General features: G+C 38.8%; 1 protein-coding gene across 3 annotated transcripts in view; it reads left to right on the top strand.

Moving 5' to 3' along the window:
* Positions 1-20501, top strand: part of tnr (tenascin R (restrictin, janusin)) — a 404554-nt gene that overhangs the window by 226295 nt on the left and 157758 nt on the right. For all 3 annotated transcript variants that reach the window (XM_057857035.1, XM_057857036.1, XM_057857034.1), the window contains exons 4-8: positions 421-546; positions 3988-4198; positions 5309-5409; positions 5486-5642; positions 11659-12135. In XM_057857035.1, the coding sequence (XP_057713018.1) occupies positions 463-546; positions 3988-4198; positions 5309-5409; positions 5486-5642; positions 11659-12135 (1030 nt within the window). In that variant the 5' untranslated portion in view covers positions 421-462. The remainder of the gene's footprint in view (positions 1-420; positions 547-3987; positions 4199-5308; positions 5410-5485; positions 5643-11658; positions 12136-20501) is intronic.

Below are 20501 nucleotides of genomic sequence, written 5' to 3'. Positions count from 1 at the left end.
TCCAGTGTGGAGAGATCAAATGTCCGTTATTGCACAGAGAAATACGTTCGGAGGTTCTTAGCTGGCGCTTTAATCCTCGAAAGAGTTGATTCTTTTTCTGCCCTCCTGTCGAAGCCAATTATTCCACATCTGATCAAAGGTATTTACTTTCCATTTACCGAAGATGACTCTGGGACTCCCTTCACACACAAATGCAGCAAAGTTATTGAAGCCATAGTTACACAGTGTCATCAAGCTATGGTAGTACAACAGAAATAATCCTTCTTTCATGACAGGCTTGACTTGTATCCGATTCATAAAGCAAAACCTTTGGTTTTATTTACCGTGAAATGTGGTTTTATTGATATTCTGCTTCACTCTTTTCCCGTTATATACTTTTTCACTGTTTCAAATCCCTGTGTTCCACTCGTTCCTCCACAGGTGCAAGTGGAGTGGATTGGATTGGAGTAGTGTGTTCCCAGCATGCATCTAGCCCTGAAGCACCATGTGGCAACTGTGCCAACACAACGCTGGATTCTAGCTTTTGCTCTCTTTCTAGCTCTACAGGTAATATATTCCTTCCAATATCACTGTATACTGTGTTCTTATTATCACATGATTTTATTTAATGAATTCGCCAATATAACACGTTCTTGTGATTGGGTGGCGTACAGCCCAGGGTGCACCTCTTTTGGCTCCAGCACGCCCGCAATCTGGAGCTAAAGAAAGAAGTACAGGGAATGGATGTCTGAATAAAAAAGATTTGAAAATTTTGTATCACAGCTCCGCTGTAAATTAGCTAGCCATGGGCAAAGCAATAATTCAATATGCTTTTAAAAGCTGCAAAGCTCAAGCTGTCAAATACTAATGACCTCACATCTGACTGAATTCTGCCTTAATCAAAAAGAAAATATGATGTGCGCAGTACTTGCGGGATACTCTATATTGGACAGTATTCTAGACTGCTGTGTAATTACCAAGAGAGATCATCGGAGGGCCAAAATAGCTAATTTTACTTAGATAACAATAGGATACATGTAAAGTTTTGGATTTGAAAATAAGGGAAACTTTGCAGCGCTCGCTGTCCCATCACCTCAACCAGGCTCTGGTAACCCGTAAATTTTAAACGCTATGCTTCTGTGTCGGGGCGACGCCGTATCTACACCGTAGCTACGCTGTAGCTACGCCTTAAGGCTGATTTATGCTTATGCGTAGCGGTGATGGAAGACCTACGCCATCAACGCAGGCCCCATCTACGATCCTACACCGTAGCCTGACATGTACCTCCAAAAAATCCTGACTACGTGTCACGGCAACGCGTGGTAACATGAAGCAAATGGACTGTGATTGGTCCGCTCAAACTGTTGTTTCTCATGCTGATTTACGTGGTTCCTTTGTTACAGTCCGCAAATGCGGAAAACCAAGGTTGGACCGCGAATGCGGAAAACAAGTGATGCGTTCAAAAGGTTTATTGAATACAAAAATACAGTGGGGCAAATAAGTATTTAGTCAACCACCTAGTTGACAAGATTAGAGATGACTGTAATTGTCAGCATGGATAAACCTCAACCATGAGAGACAGAATATGGGGGGAAAAAACTGAAAATCAAATTGTTTGATTTTTAAAGAATTTATTTTCAAATTAGAGTGGAAAATAAGTATTTGGTCACCTACAAACAAGCAAGATTTCTGGCTGTCAAGGAGGTCTAACTTCTTCTAACGAGGTCTAACGAGGCTCCACTCGTTAACTGTATTAATGACACCTGTTTTAACTCATTATCGGTATAAAAGACACCTGTCCACAAACTCAGTCAGTCACACTCCAAACTCCACTATGGCCAAGACCAAAGAGCTGTTGAAGGACACCAGAGACAAAATTGTAGACCTGCACCAGGCTGGGACGACTGAATATGCTATAGGTAAAACGCTTGGTGTAAAGAAATCAACTGTGGGAACAATTATTGGAAAATGAAAGACATACAACACCACTGATAATCTTGCTCGATCTGGGGCTCCATGCAAGATCTCACCCCGTGGCGTCAAAATGATAACAAGAACGGTGAGCAAAAATCCCAGAATCACACAGGGGGACCTAGTGAATGACCTACAGAGAGCTGGGACCACAGTAACAAAGGGACTCAAATCCTGCACTGCGAGACGTGTCGCCCTGCTGAAGCCAGTACACGCCCAGGCCGGTCTGTGGTTCGCTAGGGAGCATTTGGATGATCCAGAAGAGGACTGGGAGAATGTGTTATGGTCAGATGAAACCAAAATATAACTTTTGGTAGAAACACAGGTTCTCGATTTTGGAGGAAAAATAATACTGAATAACATCCGAAGAACACCATTCCCACTGTGAAGCATGGGGGTGGAAACATGATGCTTTGGGGCTGTTTTTCTGCAAAGGGACCCGAATGACTGATCTTTGTAAATGAAAGAATGAATGGGGCCATGTATGGAGAGATTTTAAGTGAAAATCTCCTTCCATCAGCAAGGGCATTGAAGATGAAACGTGGCTGGGTCTTTCAGCATGACAATGATCCCAAACACACAGCCAGGGCAACAAAGGAGTGGATTCGTAAGAAGCATTTCAAGGTCCTGGAGTGGCCTAACCATTCTCCAGATCTCAAACCCATAGAAAATCTGTGGAGTGAGTTGAAAGTCCGTGTTGCCCAACGACAGCCCCAAAACATCACTGCTCTAGAGGAGATCTGCATGGAGGAATGGGCCAAAATACCAGCAAAAGTGTGTGAAAAGCTAGTGAAGAGTTACAGAAAACGTTTGGCCTCCGTTATTGCCAACAAAGGGTACATAACAATGTATTGAGATGAACTTTTGGTATTGACTAAATACTTATTTTCCACCATGATTTGCAATTAAATTCTTTAAAAATCAAACAATGTGATTTTCTGTTTTTTTTTTTCCACATTGTCTCTCATGGTAGATGTTTACCCATATTGACAATTGCAGGCCTCTCTAATATTTTCAAGTGGGAGAACTTGTACAATTAGTGGTTGACTAAATACTTATTTGCCCCACTGTATATGTGATAGCGAAAATGAGAGATAACAAACAGGGTCCTCGACAGCAGGTCGATGGGGATCACTAAAACTTACCGAAGGGTAAATCAAGGTGGTAGGCGGAGAGCCAACATCAGGGGTAGACAATAAGGGAAATTAGCCACTGGCCCCAAGATCAAAACCACTGACCCAGCTCAGCGCGTCACTTATTGATCCCAATAATCACGAAAAAGAACAATTTGCTTGAATAACATGAATCACATGTATTTTTTTGCGGTAGATTTACTGAAGTGCAGGAAAACGGTGTAAATTCAGGCAAATTGATGCTCTTTGAGTCTTTTCTGTTACGAACAAAACAATCTTGATAGTTACTGTAACTTAATCTTACTTTTTTTTTAATACTAAAACATACACAATGTTATGTAGAGGTGTACTTATGATAATAATAATAATTTTCTAGACAAATTATACTATTTGCAGTGGAAAACTTTAACGTCTTTCTGAGGGGGCTGTTACAGAAAATAATTAAGAAGTACTGATCTATATTACTATTTTTTGAAATAATTTATTAAAGTTATAAAATAATTGTATTTCCAAGAATTTGCAGCTATACTGAAAATGTATGGACTAACTTCAAAGTAAATTTTTAAGTAAAAAAAGGAAAATCCGTTTTTTCAGTATATTCCACGCAGCATATTTTTGTGATGTTTTTCTAAGGTAAAATACGCGCCTTGATTCAATAAATGTTAGGAAACACTGGAAAAGACAGTGCGTAGCGGTTCACTTGTCTGATTAACTGTATGACTAAATTTCACACTTGGTGGGAGTCTGAATGTGACTATGAGAGACACACTGTATTATGTGAGTGATTGGCTACCAGTCCAAGATGTAGTGTTCTCTTTGCTCTGCTTCACTGACCAGGATAAGCGGTGTGGAAAACTGATGGATGCATGTAATAAAACAATTACAAACTGGTCTTCTTCCATAGGATGCTTCTTCTGCTGCTCCCTCCGGGGATAAACAGCTGGTTCGGACAAGTCGAGTAAAGAGACAGATCCCAGATGGTGCTCCCTCCTCAGTCAACCAGACAATGCAGGAGCAACCTTTGGTTTTCAACCACGTCTACAACATCAACGTACCCGTGGAATCTCTATGCTCAGTTGACCTTGACACTTTGGCACCACCCGCCCCAGATGATGGTGAGGTTTTCCCATTGATTTTTTTTTTTTTGTGTATTGGGGGGGGGGCGGGGGGGGGGGTCCGCTTTTATTCACACATAGTGATCAGGGTATTTAAGTTCATGGCCTATTCTTGAACTGCATGTCACCACAAGGGCAGCTGGTTATTTGCATGCCAACTCAAAGAGCAGAAATTTGATTTCAAAGAATGTTTATTTATGGTTTGATATTGAACAATGACCCCTTTGGAACACTGCCAAATATGTCGTTAATGTAGATTTTGTGTTTAGAGTTTTGCAAACCTTTTGGGTCAAGGGAGGAAAATTTCCATGGATCTTTTCACAATCCCAGAACCAATTAAGCATAAATAGCATAATCCTAACCTTAGATGCATTAGTAATTAAAATGACATTGTATAACAGTGTTTTAAAGTTTTAAAGAAGTTGTAGTTAGAGAAATTTCCACCTTTGTTCCACAGAAAATTTAAATTTTTGCAGGAACAAGTATCATTTTTTTGTATGTGTGAAAAACTTGTTTTTCAGTCATTTTTCCTTAATCCAATTTTAAAAAGAGAAAAAAAGTCTTACTTTTAAATTATTTTTAAAATTGCAGCATATACAACATATTTTTTTAATATTAAAGCTTTTTTTCCTGGAAAACACACCTTTATTCTTAAAACACAGGACTACATTTTTAGAATATTTACATAGTTGCCTAAATCATGTTTTAATGTTTTCTTAAAACAAGAAAAAAAAATTGTAAGTACATTGTTTTATTTTTTTTCATTAGATTTGTATTTTAATTTAAATTTGACTTGGGAAAAAAATCCCCATAGATGTGCTCAATCTTTTATTGCTGGCATAAAATGTTGTACTAAAATGTAATAACATATTCACGTGATATGATACATCACAATCGTATTAGAGGTTTTAATCAGCTAAAGCTTCGGAGTCATTCATTTTATTTTATTGGTGCTCTGGTTCCCATATGCAAGTATGTGTCTAAATTACATAATTGCAAATTATTTTTCGGGCCCTCAAGCTACCACTTCTATACTTGAGTTTGAAAATGACTAGTGTACATTACAGAGAGAGAGAAAGAGAAGGGGAAAAAATTCTCTCATTTTTTAAGGTCAGCGTGGTGAGCTTGGGTCCCGAGCCTCAGTAGAAGGACCACTAGACCCAGTTGGGCCCACGGAATACACCGAACAGACACTGGATGCAGACAGTCAAGTATGTTTGCCAAATGTATTACATAAAAATTACTGTACTGTAATGAAAAAAATGACAACACTGTTCACTTTTCCAGGTAACGTTCACTCACCGTATCAACATTCCAAAAGCGGCGTGCGGTTGTCCGGCAAGTGTCACGATCCAGCAGCTCGCCACCAGGGTGGAGATGCTAGAGAGAGAGCTTTCCACACTTCGAGCTCAATGTGGATCTGGTTGCTGTCGGGAGAACCTCGGTCAGTGAGTTTGTTGAAACACATCTCCCATCGATGTTCTTTCTTAGGGTGCTTGATATGATGTGGTTTTTGCAGCTTTTCATGATACTATGAGGGTTGCCAGATCGGAAAGATAGTTTCCCACCCAATCACACTGTAAAACCCACCCAGTTAGATAAAAAGCAGCCCAAATTACAACCTTCCATTCAGGATACGATGTACTGACACACTTTAATCTATATTTTGGTATTATAACTAGAAAAAGAAATTAACAGTGGAAGACACATTGCAGTGGTATTACAGTTTTTCCTCAATTGCTTTGGTTCGTTTCTCTTATGAGAATTCAAATTCTCAAAACTACTTGTTCAATCCTCACTCAATTATATTCTTAACCATAAAAAGCGACAAATTCTGCAGCAGAATGGTGCTCCATCGCATACTTCAATTTCTACCTCAAAGTTCCTCAAGGCAAAGAAGATCACAATCCTCCATGACTGGCCAGCCCAGTTACCAGACATGAACATCATTGAGCATGTCTGGGGTATGATGAAAGAGGAAGCATGGAAGACGAAAGCCAAGAATGTTGATGAACTCTGGGAGGCATTCAAGACTGCTTTCTTTGATGTTCCTGATGACTTCATCAATAAATTGTATGAATCCTTGCCGAATCGCATGGATGCAGTCCTTCAAGCCCATGGAAGTCATACAAAATATTAAATTTGGATCTCACAGCACCACTACTTAATTCGCTTATGTTATGTAACATATTTTTTAGGGCTGTCAAACGATTAAAAATTTTAATTGAGTTAATTACAGCTTAAAAATTAATTAATCGTAATTAATCGCAATTAATCCCAATTCAAACCATCTCTAAAATATGCCATATTTTTATGTAAATTATTGTTGGAATGGAAAGATAAGACACACGACGGATATATACATACAACATACTGTACATAAGTACTGTATTTGTTTATTGTAACAATAAATCCACAAATGGCATTAACATTTTTTCTGTTAAAGTGATCCACGGATAGAAACACTTGTAGCTCTTAAACGATAAATGTTATAGTTACAAGTTATAGTAATTTTATATTAAAACCCCTCTTCATGTTTTCGTTTTAATAAAATTTGTAAAATTTTCAATCAAAAGTAGAGTTAATATAATAATAATAAGAATAAAAATAACAATAATAAAAATAGAGTGACCAAAGTTTTACGTGTATTTTGCATAGCGATTTTGATATGGAATGCCAGTTCATTTTGCATTGTTGTTTAAGAATAGGGCCTCATTACTATAGACTGAAGTGCTTTTCTTTTTGTGAACATTATTTTTTTTTTGGAGAGATAGGAATATTATTTTTGTTGTGCTTTCACTAAACGATACTTACAGTGAGGAGAACAAGTATTTGATACACTGCCAATAGGTTTTCCCATTGGCAGCGTATCAAATACTTGTTCTCCCCACTGTATGTTTGTTGTGAAGGAGTTGCCAATAAACGGCGCGGTCCAAAGAACGCCTGTGTCCACTCGCCTTTACTGTATTAAATATATCTGTACATATCTTACCCAAAATACAACAAGAGACACATAATTGCCACTAAAAGAAAGAAAAGTTACCGAAATATGTGTGGAGCACAAATAGCAATTTGCGTTGCATTGTGAATACAGCATAAACGTCTCACAACTACTAATTCTCCCACGTTTTGAAGAAATAACATGAGTATGGAACGGCGCTGCCCCCAAGCGGCCGGTGGCATTCTCTTCACTCTTAATGTCCATAAACGGCCTCATTGTATAATCTGTTTGAGGCAATATGCGAGATGGTCATTCACCCAAGGGCCAGCAGAGGGCGGCAAAACTCCATAACAACAAGTGAGCTTTTCACTGAACAGTCATTTAAATCTGTCTGAGCGGGACATCTGCGTTAATTGCGTCAAATATTTTAACGTGATTAATTTAAAAAAATAATTAACGCCCGTTAACGCGATAATTTTGACAGCCCTAATATTTTTGTATTTGAAGTAAATTTTTTTGTTCAATTTTCACACTACTTTCTGTAGGTGACAAAACTTTTGTCTTGCCAAAATTTGACCTCTATGTCTTCATTAAATGATAAATCTTTTTTCAGTGAAACAAATATTTTTGTACATTCAACATCATTTGGGAGGGTCTTAGCTTTCATATGAGTCATTTCTGAAAGCAATTGAATAATTAAGTCAGGTTATTAGCAATTTTTTCTACAAATTGGATAAGCGACAAGACTTTTGTCGGGGACTGTACAGGGTGTTTAAGGCATTTAATTGTTGTCATTTTCAGAATAATTTTGTTGAATTTGACTAAGTATCTACAATCAGAAATGACATGCTGTCACAACTCCACGTGCTAAAATGCTAGATATAGCAAAGAAGACGCCGCTGTAAGAAAGCAGTGTAGCTGAACATCAAAGTTTAGACAAACAAGTTTAACTGTTAAAACTAATTAAAACGATTCCTTTCAAAAATGCCACATTTGGTCAAAACTAGCCCAAATTTTATCAAACCTAAGTCTTTGAAAATGCCCGATTGGACCCGCCCAACACTGGATACTGTAGTTACACTTTGAGTATGACTATGACTTTTTAGTTGACACGAGACATTGGAAAATGGATTAACTTGCACGCTGAGTCAAGTCTGACTAGCATGTCCGATGAGGAAGCTTAAAAAAAGAGCAGTATCCTCAGTCTAATTACGCGCTACATTTTTTTTAAAAATTCGCTTCTCATTCTACCCTGAGAGGATGAGCAGGATGAAAGCAAAAGCTATCGTCTAAAAATTCTCGCCCTCAAGAAAATTCAAGCTCACCTTTACAGTAGATAAACGAGTGATCTGGCTGATGTTAGGATATGATGCATCAACCACCCTTTAGTATTCTCATGTGTACGTTAGTTTTTTTATGAAATCATTGGCTGTAATAGTTCACAATAGATGTCCGTTTCACATGAATCAAGAGGGCTTGCAGCGATTTATTCACTGCCATCGCTCTAGTTCAAATAGGTTTGACGTCTATTAGTGACAAACTAATTTAAGTTCACAGCAGAAGGATGAAAAAAATCCACATTATTGGACGTCTAAAGTTTATTTTATTGTTGTTGTTTTTTTCATGGCCATTAATGAAATTGAGTAAAATATCAATTTGATGTCATATTTTTTCCCCTCACAAATAAAAGCAAAAAAATTATTTTCAGTGTTCCCCATAAAATCATGTAACATTACTTCATAGGGCTGCAACTAATGATTACTTTTTATAATTGATTATTCTTTATAATCGATTGATTGGACGATTAAGTAAATGATGAATCGGATAAATGTACTTTTTTAAAAAAATTGTCTTCACAATTTAACTTGAAGTTGTTTTTTTGTAAATTTTGTAAATTAACAATTAGGACAAAATGTCTAAGTATTTCCTTCAAAAATATTTTATTACAGCTTCCTGACTCAACTATAGTCTACAACTATACTGTTTTAAGTACATACAATTTGCTAAGCTTTTTAATAAAAGTTCTGAGTACAAAACATAAAGATAATTTCTTAGCACACAAATCAGACAAAAGCCCTGCTCATTCAGATAAAAAAAAAGTGCTGCTAATTGGGAATTTTTTTTCTTGCAGGCGAAGAGCTGATATACTGTAAATTGCGTCAAGGACTCATTTATTATTATCATTATTTTTTTAAACTAAACAACAAAATTAAATAAGGAGGAGGCAGACTGTAATGAATCTGTGTAAATTAGGGCTGTCAAAATTATCGCGTTAACGCGCGGTAATTAATTTTTTTAATTAATCACGTTAAAATATTTGACGAAATTAACGCACATGTCCCGCTCAGAAAGTATTCTGCCTTTTGGTAAGTTTTACAGCAAGGCTTTTTATGCTGTCCAACAGCGAACTCTTGTGGTCGCTGTGCGACATGGTTTATTGTTTTCTTACCAGTTCATTATGGCTGCACGACGTCTTGGGCTGATAATGTTGTGCTTATATGATGCTTGGACAAGATTTGTCCGTAAGTATGGTTGTTGTAAAGAATGTACATATTATGTTAGTAAGCGAAATGTTATATTTTTTGTATGAGACGCTTTTTGTTTATGTTTAGCGAACCTGTATAGCGTGCTAAGCTAACGTTGTTGCTAATGCAATGCTTGTGTACTTTTTTTTTGTAGTTTTACGACGGTCTAAAGAGGACAATGGTTTGAGGCCATTTTATTAATAAATCAGATGAAAAAGGAAGAAGAATTATTAAGGCGTCGTTCACTAGCTGTCTAGCTTTGGAAAAAGTAGACACTTCGGAGTGAGGACAGCATAGACAGATTTAAATGACAGTAGAGTGAAATGCCCACTACAGTCCTTATGTACCGTATGTTGAATGTATATATCCATCTTGTGTCTTATCTTTCCATTCCAACAATTTATTTTACAGAATATATATATATAATTTACAGAAAAATATGGCATATTTTATAGACGGTTTGAATTGCGATTAATTGCGATTAATTACGATTAATTAATTTTTAAGCTGTAATTAACTCGATTAAAAATTTTAATCGTTTGACAGCCCTAGTGTAAATACAATCCAAATCCAATTTCAAAGCATACTCTCTTGTATAACAAGTGGCAGTTTGTGTTGAAAGTACACTCTAAGCCAGGGGTCGGGAACCTTTTAGACAGAGAGCGCCAAAACCCAACATATTTTAAAATGTGATTCCACAAGAGCCATACAGTGTGTGTGTCTATGTGTATGTACAGTATGTATATAAACACACACTGTATATTTTATGTTCTTTTGCCAGCTTGTCCAAGTCCGTTTTGTAACCACTGTTTCTTTCGTGAACGCATTTGAATGCATTACACGGGAGGTAGAAGGTGGTCACGCTCTGCTTTCACGAGCAGTCGCAGAGTTGCGATTGAAATAAATTTTGAGAAAACGACAAAGAAAGTCTAACATCGTTACTTGGATTGTTATCATCGTTGTGTAGTTGTGCACTCATCACAAGGAAAATTACAAATAGAAACATGGTGTGGCAGCCGAGACAGGCGGAGCCTTTCGGGGGGGTTGTTTTGTGACTCTCGCTCTCCTGAAAGTGGCGAAAATTTGACAGTCCAAAAAGTCACAAAAGTGAAGCGCCTTTGTGCCTTGGGGTACCACGCGGTTCCCCTATCGTTGTTTAATTTTCCCCTATGTATTTTTTAAACACTCCAGTTCGCTCGGCATTGAGTTGGGAGGGGCCGACCCCGCCGCTGGCCAAGTGGTGACTTAACGCACGAGGCGATCTCGCCTATCTCGCCTATCTCCGTGCAACCCGACTTGAATCATATTATTGCAACGCACATTTGAAGTGTCCAAGATTGATGTGCGAATACGCCATTAGCTCATCATAACCGGTTCATCTCAAGCGTGCCGGTGGGTTCCACATTTAAGGTGACGGTTGGCAGAGAGCCATATCCGCTCATCAAAAGAGCGGCTCGCGAGACATAGCTTCCCGACCCCTGCTCTAAGCTGTCATATGAATGTGGTTTTCTTTATAAAAAAGAGACAACTTTACGATAACAATAACTCGAATGCTAATATGCTTCTCGAAAACACAATACAAACCGATACTTAAGACACTGATTAGCATCATCGCTAACTAGCTTAGCGCTCCGTGCTAAGCATTAACGTCTCATCAACTTAGAATACGAACAATACAATTAGCATCATTTTCTCACCTCTGACAGAGGCACACTGGATCTAACAACACAAAAGACAATCGACACTTAGTCTCGACACTTAGTCATATTCCTGATTCAGCAACCCAACCTGCGTGTAGCAGTGAACTCTTTCTCTCTTTTCTAATCATTGGCGCGTGCAGAGCCACACATTAAACGCAAACACGGTCCCAAACAGGACTGCTCATAGCTGCCGGCAAAAATAGATTATCAAATTTGATGGCAACTAATTTATTAATCGAATTGAATCGATTAGTTTTTGCAGCCTTATTACTTGATATGTAAATGTTTCCCCAGGACATTTCGACTATTTCCCGGGATGCAATGGCCACGGCAGCTTCAGCATGGAGCTCTGTGGCTGCATATGTGACGTAGGCTGGACCGGCAAAAATTGTTCGGAACCCCGTTGCCCTGACGACTGCTCAGGTCAGGGCGTTTGTGTCGAAGGGGAGTGCGTTTGCGACCGAGACTTTGCTGGAGAAAACTGCTCTGAGCCCAGATGCCCGGCCGATTGCTCCGGCCGTGGCCTGTGCATCGAGGGAGAATGCGCATGTGAGGACTCCTTCTCCGGAGAAGACTGCATGGTTGGGAGGTGTGTGAACGACTGCTCGGACCAAGGCCTGTGTGTCAACGGAACATGCCAGTGCCGGCCTGGGTATGTCGGGGAGGACTGCTCGCTGGTGTACTGCGCCAACAACTGCAGCAAAAAGGGAATCTGCAAGGATGGATTCTGTGTGTGCCAGGATGGCTTTGCTGGTGATGACTGCAACTCTGGTGAGTTCTGTTTCTGTCGCTTTTACATCACTTTAATTCCTGGTTTCATTTGTTACAGCAACTCATTTAATCCTTATCTGAATATATTAGTTACTGAAAATGCAAATTTTGCCTTTTTAATTTTTTTTTTTTTTTTATTAAATCCAATACTTACGCAAAACCCAGTAGGCCTATAATTGAACTGTGTGATAATGGGTACAGGCAGTCCCCGGGTTACAAACAAGTTCCGTTCCTACGCAGACATTCGGGTTACGTCGCCAGGGTAAGTCGGAATTAACCCTATACCCCCCAAATTTAAAAATAACTATCCAAAAACGCATACATTATACGTCATTGTACCGTCCTCACCAAGACGTTGGAGCCAAGTCCTAGCTAGACAGCGAGCTAAGTTCCGAAATGATGATGTCAGACTTACAGGTTGTTTGCTGACTTTATTAAGCTGCTCGTGACATCAACACTTGCAGACTGAAACTATAATAAAAATGAAATAAATCAGTTTAATCTTCAATAACAGCAATTCAAATTTGCGTTCATAACTAGCTGCTGATACCGCAATAACAAAACAATCCACACAAACGATTAGCATGTCTCAGTTAGCGTCTGCACATCATCAAAAACAATCACATAAACTTGCCCCAAGTATTCGACCATGATTGAAAACGCACAATAATTAGTAAAAAAGTAGTTATATACTATTGTTGCCTCTGTGGATGCTTCACAACAAGCAACAAATGTGCGTGCAGGCTTTCTTTTCCCTCTTGCTCTCTAAGTCGGCTGCGTGATTTCCTCGTGTGTGCGTGTGTGCTCTCCTTCGTGTGCACAAATACATACGTCTTTGTGTGTACATGTGCTCCTACTCACGTGTGGAAGTACTACCTGCTCTCTGTTTTCTGCGCCAAAATAAAAGCATGCATCACAAAACAAAAGTCAACATTATTAAAAAAAACAAAAAAAAAAACAACAACTAGTGACAAAATAGCGGACGAGATTCTGGCGTCATAAATTCAAAATCACGTAAGTCGGGTGCTTCGTAACCAGGGACTACCTGTATTAATGACATAATGAGAACGGGCGGGCAATTTGGAATGCTCACATTTGATTGAAATGTCTGCCCCTATGTTGGGCAGCCACTTCCTCGAAAATCTATCTTTTATTTGCCTTTCTCTCCAAAATTACACCAGAAAAATGTAAATCTGGGTTTTTTCCAATGTGTTAAACAAAATAAAATAAAATAAAATGAAGCTCTTTCACTTTAACTCATTGTCTACCACTGACTACGATAGACATCCAGTTTATTTAAACTGTGAGGGGGTGAAATAACATTCATTCATCTACCCTCTCCCATGCAGTCAAAATGAAGTGGACATCTTGCGTTGTCAATTGCAACCAATGAGTTAATGTGATAATACAGTACTTCAAGCCACTACTTCCCCCGCTTTGAACCTTGCGACTTATATTTCAGTGCGGCGGCTAAGTTATTCACTTTTACAGGCTAATGAGCTGCATGTCTTTTAGTGTAAATATCCAATAATATAGGGTGAGACAAACACAAAAAACAGGAACTTTTTAACGATCCAAAAAAACGACTGTGCTGGCCAAAAGTATTGGCAGCCCTGCAATTTTGTAAGATAATGCTCAATTTCTCCCAGAAAATTATTGCAATTACAAATGCTTTGGTAGTCATTGTTACGTCCCAAGTACGGCTCACGAAGGGCGTAACATAAAACGAGCCACACAAATTCACAAGTGGCACAAATTTATTTACACAACAATCAAACTCGCAATGAATATGTACAAAATGTGGATGAAGCGTGGCTTCAGGGTAAGCCCAGGCCAAAACAACAAACAAAAGGAATCTACACTTAAACTCGACCTGCTAACTAAACCCTGATCATGAAAAAGAACAAAGAAAAGACAGCCACTAACCTAGCTTCCTACGCTATACAAAACAGGAGAAAACGGGTTGAACAGAAATGGCGACTTACCCCTACTTGCTTCAGTGCTCTTATTTACAGTGGTGAACAAAAACGATCCAATAATGAATAAACACAAAAGACCTCCCCGAAAAAGCGGGAGTGTATCAAACTAGCGATCAAATGCAAACGAGAGTGAATGGCGAGCAAGCAGCTGGTGAGGAGAACCGCGGCAGAATGCTGTCAAATGCAACCTCATTGAGCGTTGACTGCGACAGGTTTATGAAGCTTGGCGCCTTTTTCTTGGCCAATCAGTGGCGGCGACGTCGTCGGTCCGTCCAGCGTCGATCAGCTTTCGTCATAGTGGGAGGGGAAGCAGCCAGCTGGTGGAGGCGATGATCAGCTGACTGGAAGAGTCTCAGAAAATTAACTATTAAACGGCCAGGGGCCGTCACAGTCATATATTCATTTATTTTGCTTGCAATGAAAAAACACAAAAGAGAATGGGGAAAAAAAATCATGATCATTTTACACAAAACTCCAAAAGTGGGCAAAAAACAAAACAAAAAACAATTGGCGCCCTCAGACTGACACTTGGCAAACTTAGCAAAACCTTTAGACAAAATAACTGTGAACAACAGCTTCCGGTATCCATCAATGAGTTTCTTACAGTGCTCGGCTGGAATTTCAGACCATTTTTCTTTGTCCAACTGCTCCAGGTCGCTGAGAATTTAAGGGTGCCTTCTTCAAACTGCCATTTTCAGATCTCGCCACAGGTGTTCTATTAAATTCAGGTCTGGACTAATTGCTGGACTAATTGTTGACCACTTTAGAAGTCTCCAGTGTTTTTTCTCAAACCATTTTCTAGTGCTTTTTGAAGTCCACGACCTCTGAGGGAGACTCAAAAATTTATTGGTAGTCTTCAGTCTTCGTAATGCTAGCAGACAGTCAAGCAGTCCAGTGCCAGAGGTAGCAAAGCAACTCCAAAACATCAGGGAACCGCTGCTATGCTTGACTGTTGGGAGCGTATTCTTTTCTTTGAAGGCTTCGTTTTTTTCCCTGTAAACTCTATGTTAATGCCTTTTCCCAAAAAGCTCTACTTTTGTCTCATCTGACTAGAGAACATTCTTCCAAAACAATTTTGGCCTTAGGTAAGTTTTGGCAAACTCCAGCCTGGCTTTTTTATGTTTCTGGGTCAGAACTGGGGTCTTACTGGGTATCCTACCATAGAGTCTCTTTTCATTCAGACGCTGACAGATAGTACAGGTTTACACTGTTGTACTGTCCAACTGTAGGACAGCAAGCTTGAACTTGTTTGGATGTTAGTCGAGGTTCTTTATCCACCATCCGCACAATCTTTCGTTGAAATCGCTCGTCATTTTTCTTTTCCGTCCACATCTAGGAAGGTTAGCCATAGTGCCATGGACTTTACACTTATTGATGACACTGCGCACGGTAGACACAGGAACATTCAGGTCTTAGGAGATAGACTTGTAGCCTTGAGAATGCTTATGCCTCCTCACAATTTTGCTTCTCAAGTCCTCCGGCAGTTCTTTGTTCTTTTTTTCTTTTCTCCATGTTCAGTGTGGTACACACAAGGACACAGGTTGAGTCAACCTTAATCCATTTTAACTGGCTGCAAGTGTGATTTGGTTATTGCCACCACCTGTTATGTGCCACAGGTAAGTAACAGGTGCTCTTAAATACACAAATTAGAGAAGCATCACATGATTTTTCAAAGGGTCCTGATACTTTTGTCCGGCTCATTTTTGGAGTTTTGTGTAAAATGATAATTACCCGCCCCCCCCCCCCCCCCCCCCAATTCTCTTTTGTGTTTTTTCATTGCAAGCAAAATAAATGAAGCTATTTCTACCAAAGCATTTGTAATTGCAATCATTTTCTGGGAGAAATTCAGCATTATCTGACAGAATTGCAGGGGTGCCAATACTTTTGGCCAGCTCTGTATGAGTGATATCTAGCCTTCTGTATTTTATTATATGTACGTCATTGAAACCCTAAAACATGCAACTTATGAAAGAATGATGGCATTTTCATTTTCTTTTTTTTTCTTTTTCTTTTTTTTAATTACTGCATCCTTATAATAGTGTCCACCTGTCTGAATGTATTCTTGAAAACTGCTGTTGAGATTGTAGTCTTTTTTTTCACCAACACAACTAGTTTTAACATATTGCAAACTTCCCCATTTTATTCTTAAAATCCTTAATAAGCAAAAAAAAAAAAAAAAGTCCAAAAATGATGTTGCACAGGATATTTTGAGACATTTTTCTTGAAAGTCTGCAAATTACACCACTTTTAAGGTTTTTGACATTAAAAGTTTAACTCTACTGTAGGTATGAACATACTGTACGTTCACAGTATCTGTGCAGATTTGATTTAATGAAAGAAATTAAAATTTTAAAGTGTAAAATTTAAAGAAATTAATTACAACACTTTGCATAGTATTGAAAAGTGGCACTCAGTGGCCTTTCTGAGCTCCGCAGATCACAGTGATGCATTTCATGTTTAGATTAAATAGTGGTAATCACAGACACCAAGCCCTCACAGCCTTCATTTTTTAGGTGGCCGCCTCATTCAAATGCAGGTGGTGTTGTATGCCACTAGCCGGACAGCAGAAGGTGTAGAAGCATTCATTTGTCAAACGTCACATTGATCCTGGGAGAGAAGCGTCACATTAGCCGTTGCTGAGTCGGCCTGGGAGCCTTGCGCACCTTTGTTCAACGCGCCTCTACACCAAATATCAGATCCTCCTTTGCCATTTGGGAGGCGACCGTGAACGCAATGATGGATGAGACGAGACAGGGGAGCGGGTGACAGATCGACAGTATTCTCGGGGTGATCCTTCCTTGCTGCCCTATTTATATCCCAAGTCAGGTGGCCTGAATTGCTAATAACTATGTCATTATATGTTGAAAATAGGTAGTGTTTTTTACTGAATACCCAACAAAGCAGTCCAATTACCAGAAACCTGTAAATTCACAGGCTCAAGTGTTTCACTGTATGAAATGAGCAGGAAAGTGTGTTTCTGGTGGCCTCTAACCTCCTACTATGAGCAACAATGACAGCTGTTAACTTTAAAATTGGATGCTTCAGGTGTGAGATAAGGGGATGTGTATCTTCACATACACATGTATTCATCCACTAAGTGGTGATCAGCTTGAACTGAGTGTTGGCATTTTATCTTGACAGCAAAGGCATTCCACTATCATTCCAATAAGCACTGAGGCATATTACAGTCAAATACATTTTATTTGACTTTTTAGCTTACACAGTAAAACCTGAGAATCCATTCGAAACTGATTTATTGCTTTGCGAAATAAATGCTATGGATTGCAATTGATGTCAAACATGACATGAAACTGTATGCCCAGCTAGTGGTGTACCCTTTCAATGCTTCCTTCTGAATATATGTCTAAATATGATTGTCTTAAAGATACCAAATTCAAGAGGAAGCTCGTTAGCAAAAATGTGGGTAGAGTAGCCCCCCCCCCCCCCCCCCCCCGTCAGTTAAGAGTAGTGTTACTTCAAAATAATATTATTCAAGTAAAAGTCATTATCCAAAAAAATGTACTCAAGTACAAGTAAAAAAGCATTCACTGAAAAGAATACACAAGTAATGAATAACTGCTTACAATGTCTGATTTTTTTTTTCTAAAAACAATGGTATTTTTTTTCCTAAGCACGTCATCTATATGAATTGTTATCGTATTTTTCGGACTACAAGTCGCACCTGAGTATAAGTCGCACACACCATAAAATGACAAAAGAAGAGAAAAACAAAAAAAAACAATTATAAGTCACACCAGAGCATAAGTCGCATTTTTGGGGGAAATTTACTTGATAAAATCCAACACATAGAACAAATATGTCATCTTGAAAGTATATTTAATATAAAAATACAGTAGCGAACAACATGCTGAATAAGTGTACAGTGCATGAACAAGGAAATGCGAATATACTGTCTTTACCAGGACACTACGGCTTAGTCCTGGCTATACAGTGAGCTAAACTCCCAAATGACTATGCTGGACGTCCGTATAATTTGCTGAAGCTATTTCGTCCTCGATACCAAACAGGTTCGCAGCAACGTAAATAAATGATAATTAGGTGCTATTACAGCAATGACACAAATGGTTAGCATTCGTTCATTAGCATTAGCACATCGTTCAAACAACTGCGCAACTGGCTCTAAGTAAAACACACAACAACAACAGAAAAGATGATACACACAGAGATATTTTACAAGCATAAACAATGAACGTAGGTTTGCAGCTGTATTTTTCTCTCACTAACTCACCCACTCAGTCAGAGCTGCGTAGCTGTCCGTCTTCTTCTGGCGTGTGAATGCTCTTCTTCACATAAACAAGTGCGAGTGCGCCCCCACGTGGGCGTGAAAGCACAATAAACTAAAAGCATGCATTTCAATATAAAAATGGTAAATGGTGTTATACTTATATAGCGCTTTTTCACCTTTCAAGGAGTCAATAATACAATTGAACACACATTGCCAAAGGCAGAACGCGAACGTGGCCATAGCTATTAAAGATAACTATAGCATAAAGAACATGTAATAAGTTTACCAAACCATCAGTGTCACTCCAAAACACCAAAATAACATGTGAAATGATATCATAATGTGTTAATAATTTCACACATAAGTCGCTCCTGAGTATTAAGTCGCACCCCCAGCCAAACTATGAAAAAAACTGCGACTTATAGTCCGAAAAATATGGTATTATTTTACTTATATTACTATTATATGACCATATTCGACCAACAAAAATACACAAAAATCATTGAACTCCGACTACAAAAATCTACAAAAATGAAACATCGCCCGTCCAAAGAGCACGAGTGCCCTCTGGTGAGAAAACATTTCTGACCATGAAATTCAAACGATTATATCGCCGGTTTTCAGTGGTCTATTGGTGCCAAATAAAAACTAGGAGAAAGTTTATAATTCGAGCTTTTGAGTAATGTTGACAAAAGTGTTCACGATCCAATAGTTAATTTTTTAACAGTGTTTTAAAGACAGCATGTGATTTAACGGTTAGGGTTATAATAGGGCGGTAGTTATAATAGGACTTCCAACTGCAAGCTTGTGTGTGGTTATGTGACTGTATTGTTACGTCTGATTGGTATAATGGAGTCCTGTGATTCTTGTTGCAAAGTTTTATTGGTGAAACTGGTAGAGCCACTTTGGAAATCTCTGGCAAACATCAAGTAAAATCTAATACATACAATAAAGAGAAAAGATATAGACAAGTTTCCTGAGCGAAACATGGGCGTCGCCATCTTTGACAATTTTAGCTCCAAACGTCCGGTTTAGACGGAACAGCATGAAGTGCAGTTGAAGTAAGCAGTGTGTTGACAAAGTTAAAACTGCTAAATTAAACCAGAGGAACCCACGGAAACTCCAAAAATGGATTCAGCACGACATAGATGAGACTCTGCGACTTTCTGTGCTGTGCGCGAACTCCTGGAGGCACCTATATACTAGTATATGGTTGGAAGTGGAATGTTTTGATCAGCGACCTGCTAATAGCTACAATGCGCCATTATGGATCTACCTCGCCATACGCCTTCAATCGAAACCAGCTGCAGATAATAACTTAAGGATGTGCTTTAAGCCTAAGGATTTACCTAAAGGATTGTATGTTTGTTCTTATCAAATCATTTAACAACCTGTGCTGCCTGTGTTAACGTGAGGTGTAGATTGATACGCCGGCCACTTGAGTTACCAAAATGAGATGAAATTACAAGGCAAGGCAAGGCAAATTTGTTTATATAGCACAATTCAACACAAGGCAAATCAAAGTGCTTTACATCACATGAAGATCATAAAAATCACATTTAAATGAATACAACGTAAAAACCAAGACAATCAATATCAGAAATAAAATTATACATAAAAATCGCATTTAATCACAAATAGAATAATAATACATAAATAAAAATAAAACAAAAAACTACTACTACTAATAATGATTGAAATCAGCAATGGAGATAAGCACAAGAGGAAGAGAAAGCAAGTAGACTGAAATATATAGACAGTTATGGATATGCAGTGCTAAACAAAAGCGTTTTTAGCCCTGATTTAAAAGAGCTAACAGTTTGAGCATACTTCAGACGGTCAGGTAACTTGTTCCAGAGGTGAGGAGCATAATAACTAAATGCTGCCTCACCCTGCTTGGTTCTTGTTCTTGGAACATGCAGGAGACCGGTTCCAGACGACCTTAGGGGTCTAGATGTCTCATAGGAATCTAACAAATCAAGCATGTATTTTGGTCCAAGGCCATTAAGTGTTTTGTAGACGAGCAGTAGTATTTTATAGTCTATCCTTTGACTCACTGGAAGCCAGTGTAGCGATTTCAAAACCGGTGTAATGTGGTCCAGCTTCCTTGTATTTGTGAGGACTCTAGCTGCAGCATTCTG

This window comes from Corythoichthys intestinalis, chromosome 14 (genome assembly GCF_030265065.1).
Source record: "Corythoichthys intestinalis isolate RoL2023-P3 chromosome 14, ASM3026506v1, whole genome shotgun sequence".
Lineage (NCBI taxonomy): Eukaryota > Metazoa > Chordata > Actinopteri > Syngnathiformes > Syngnathidae > Corythoichthys > Corythoichthys intestinalis.
Note: the sequence above shows the minus strand (reverse complement) of the source record. Positions and strands in the feature narration are given on the sequence as shown.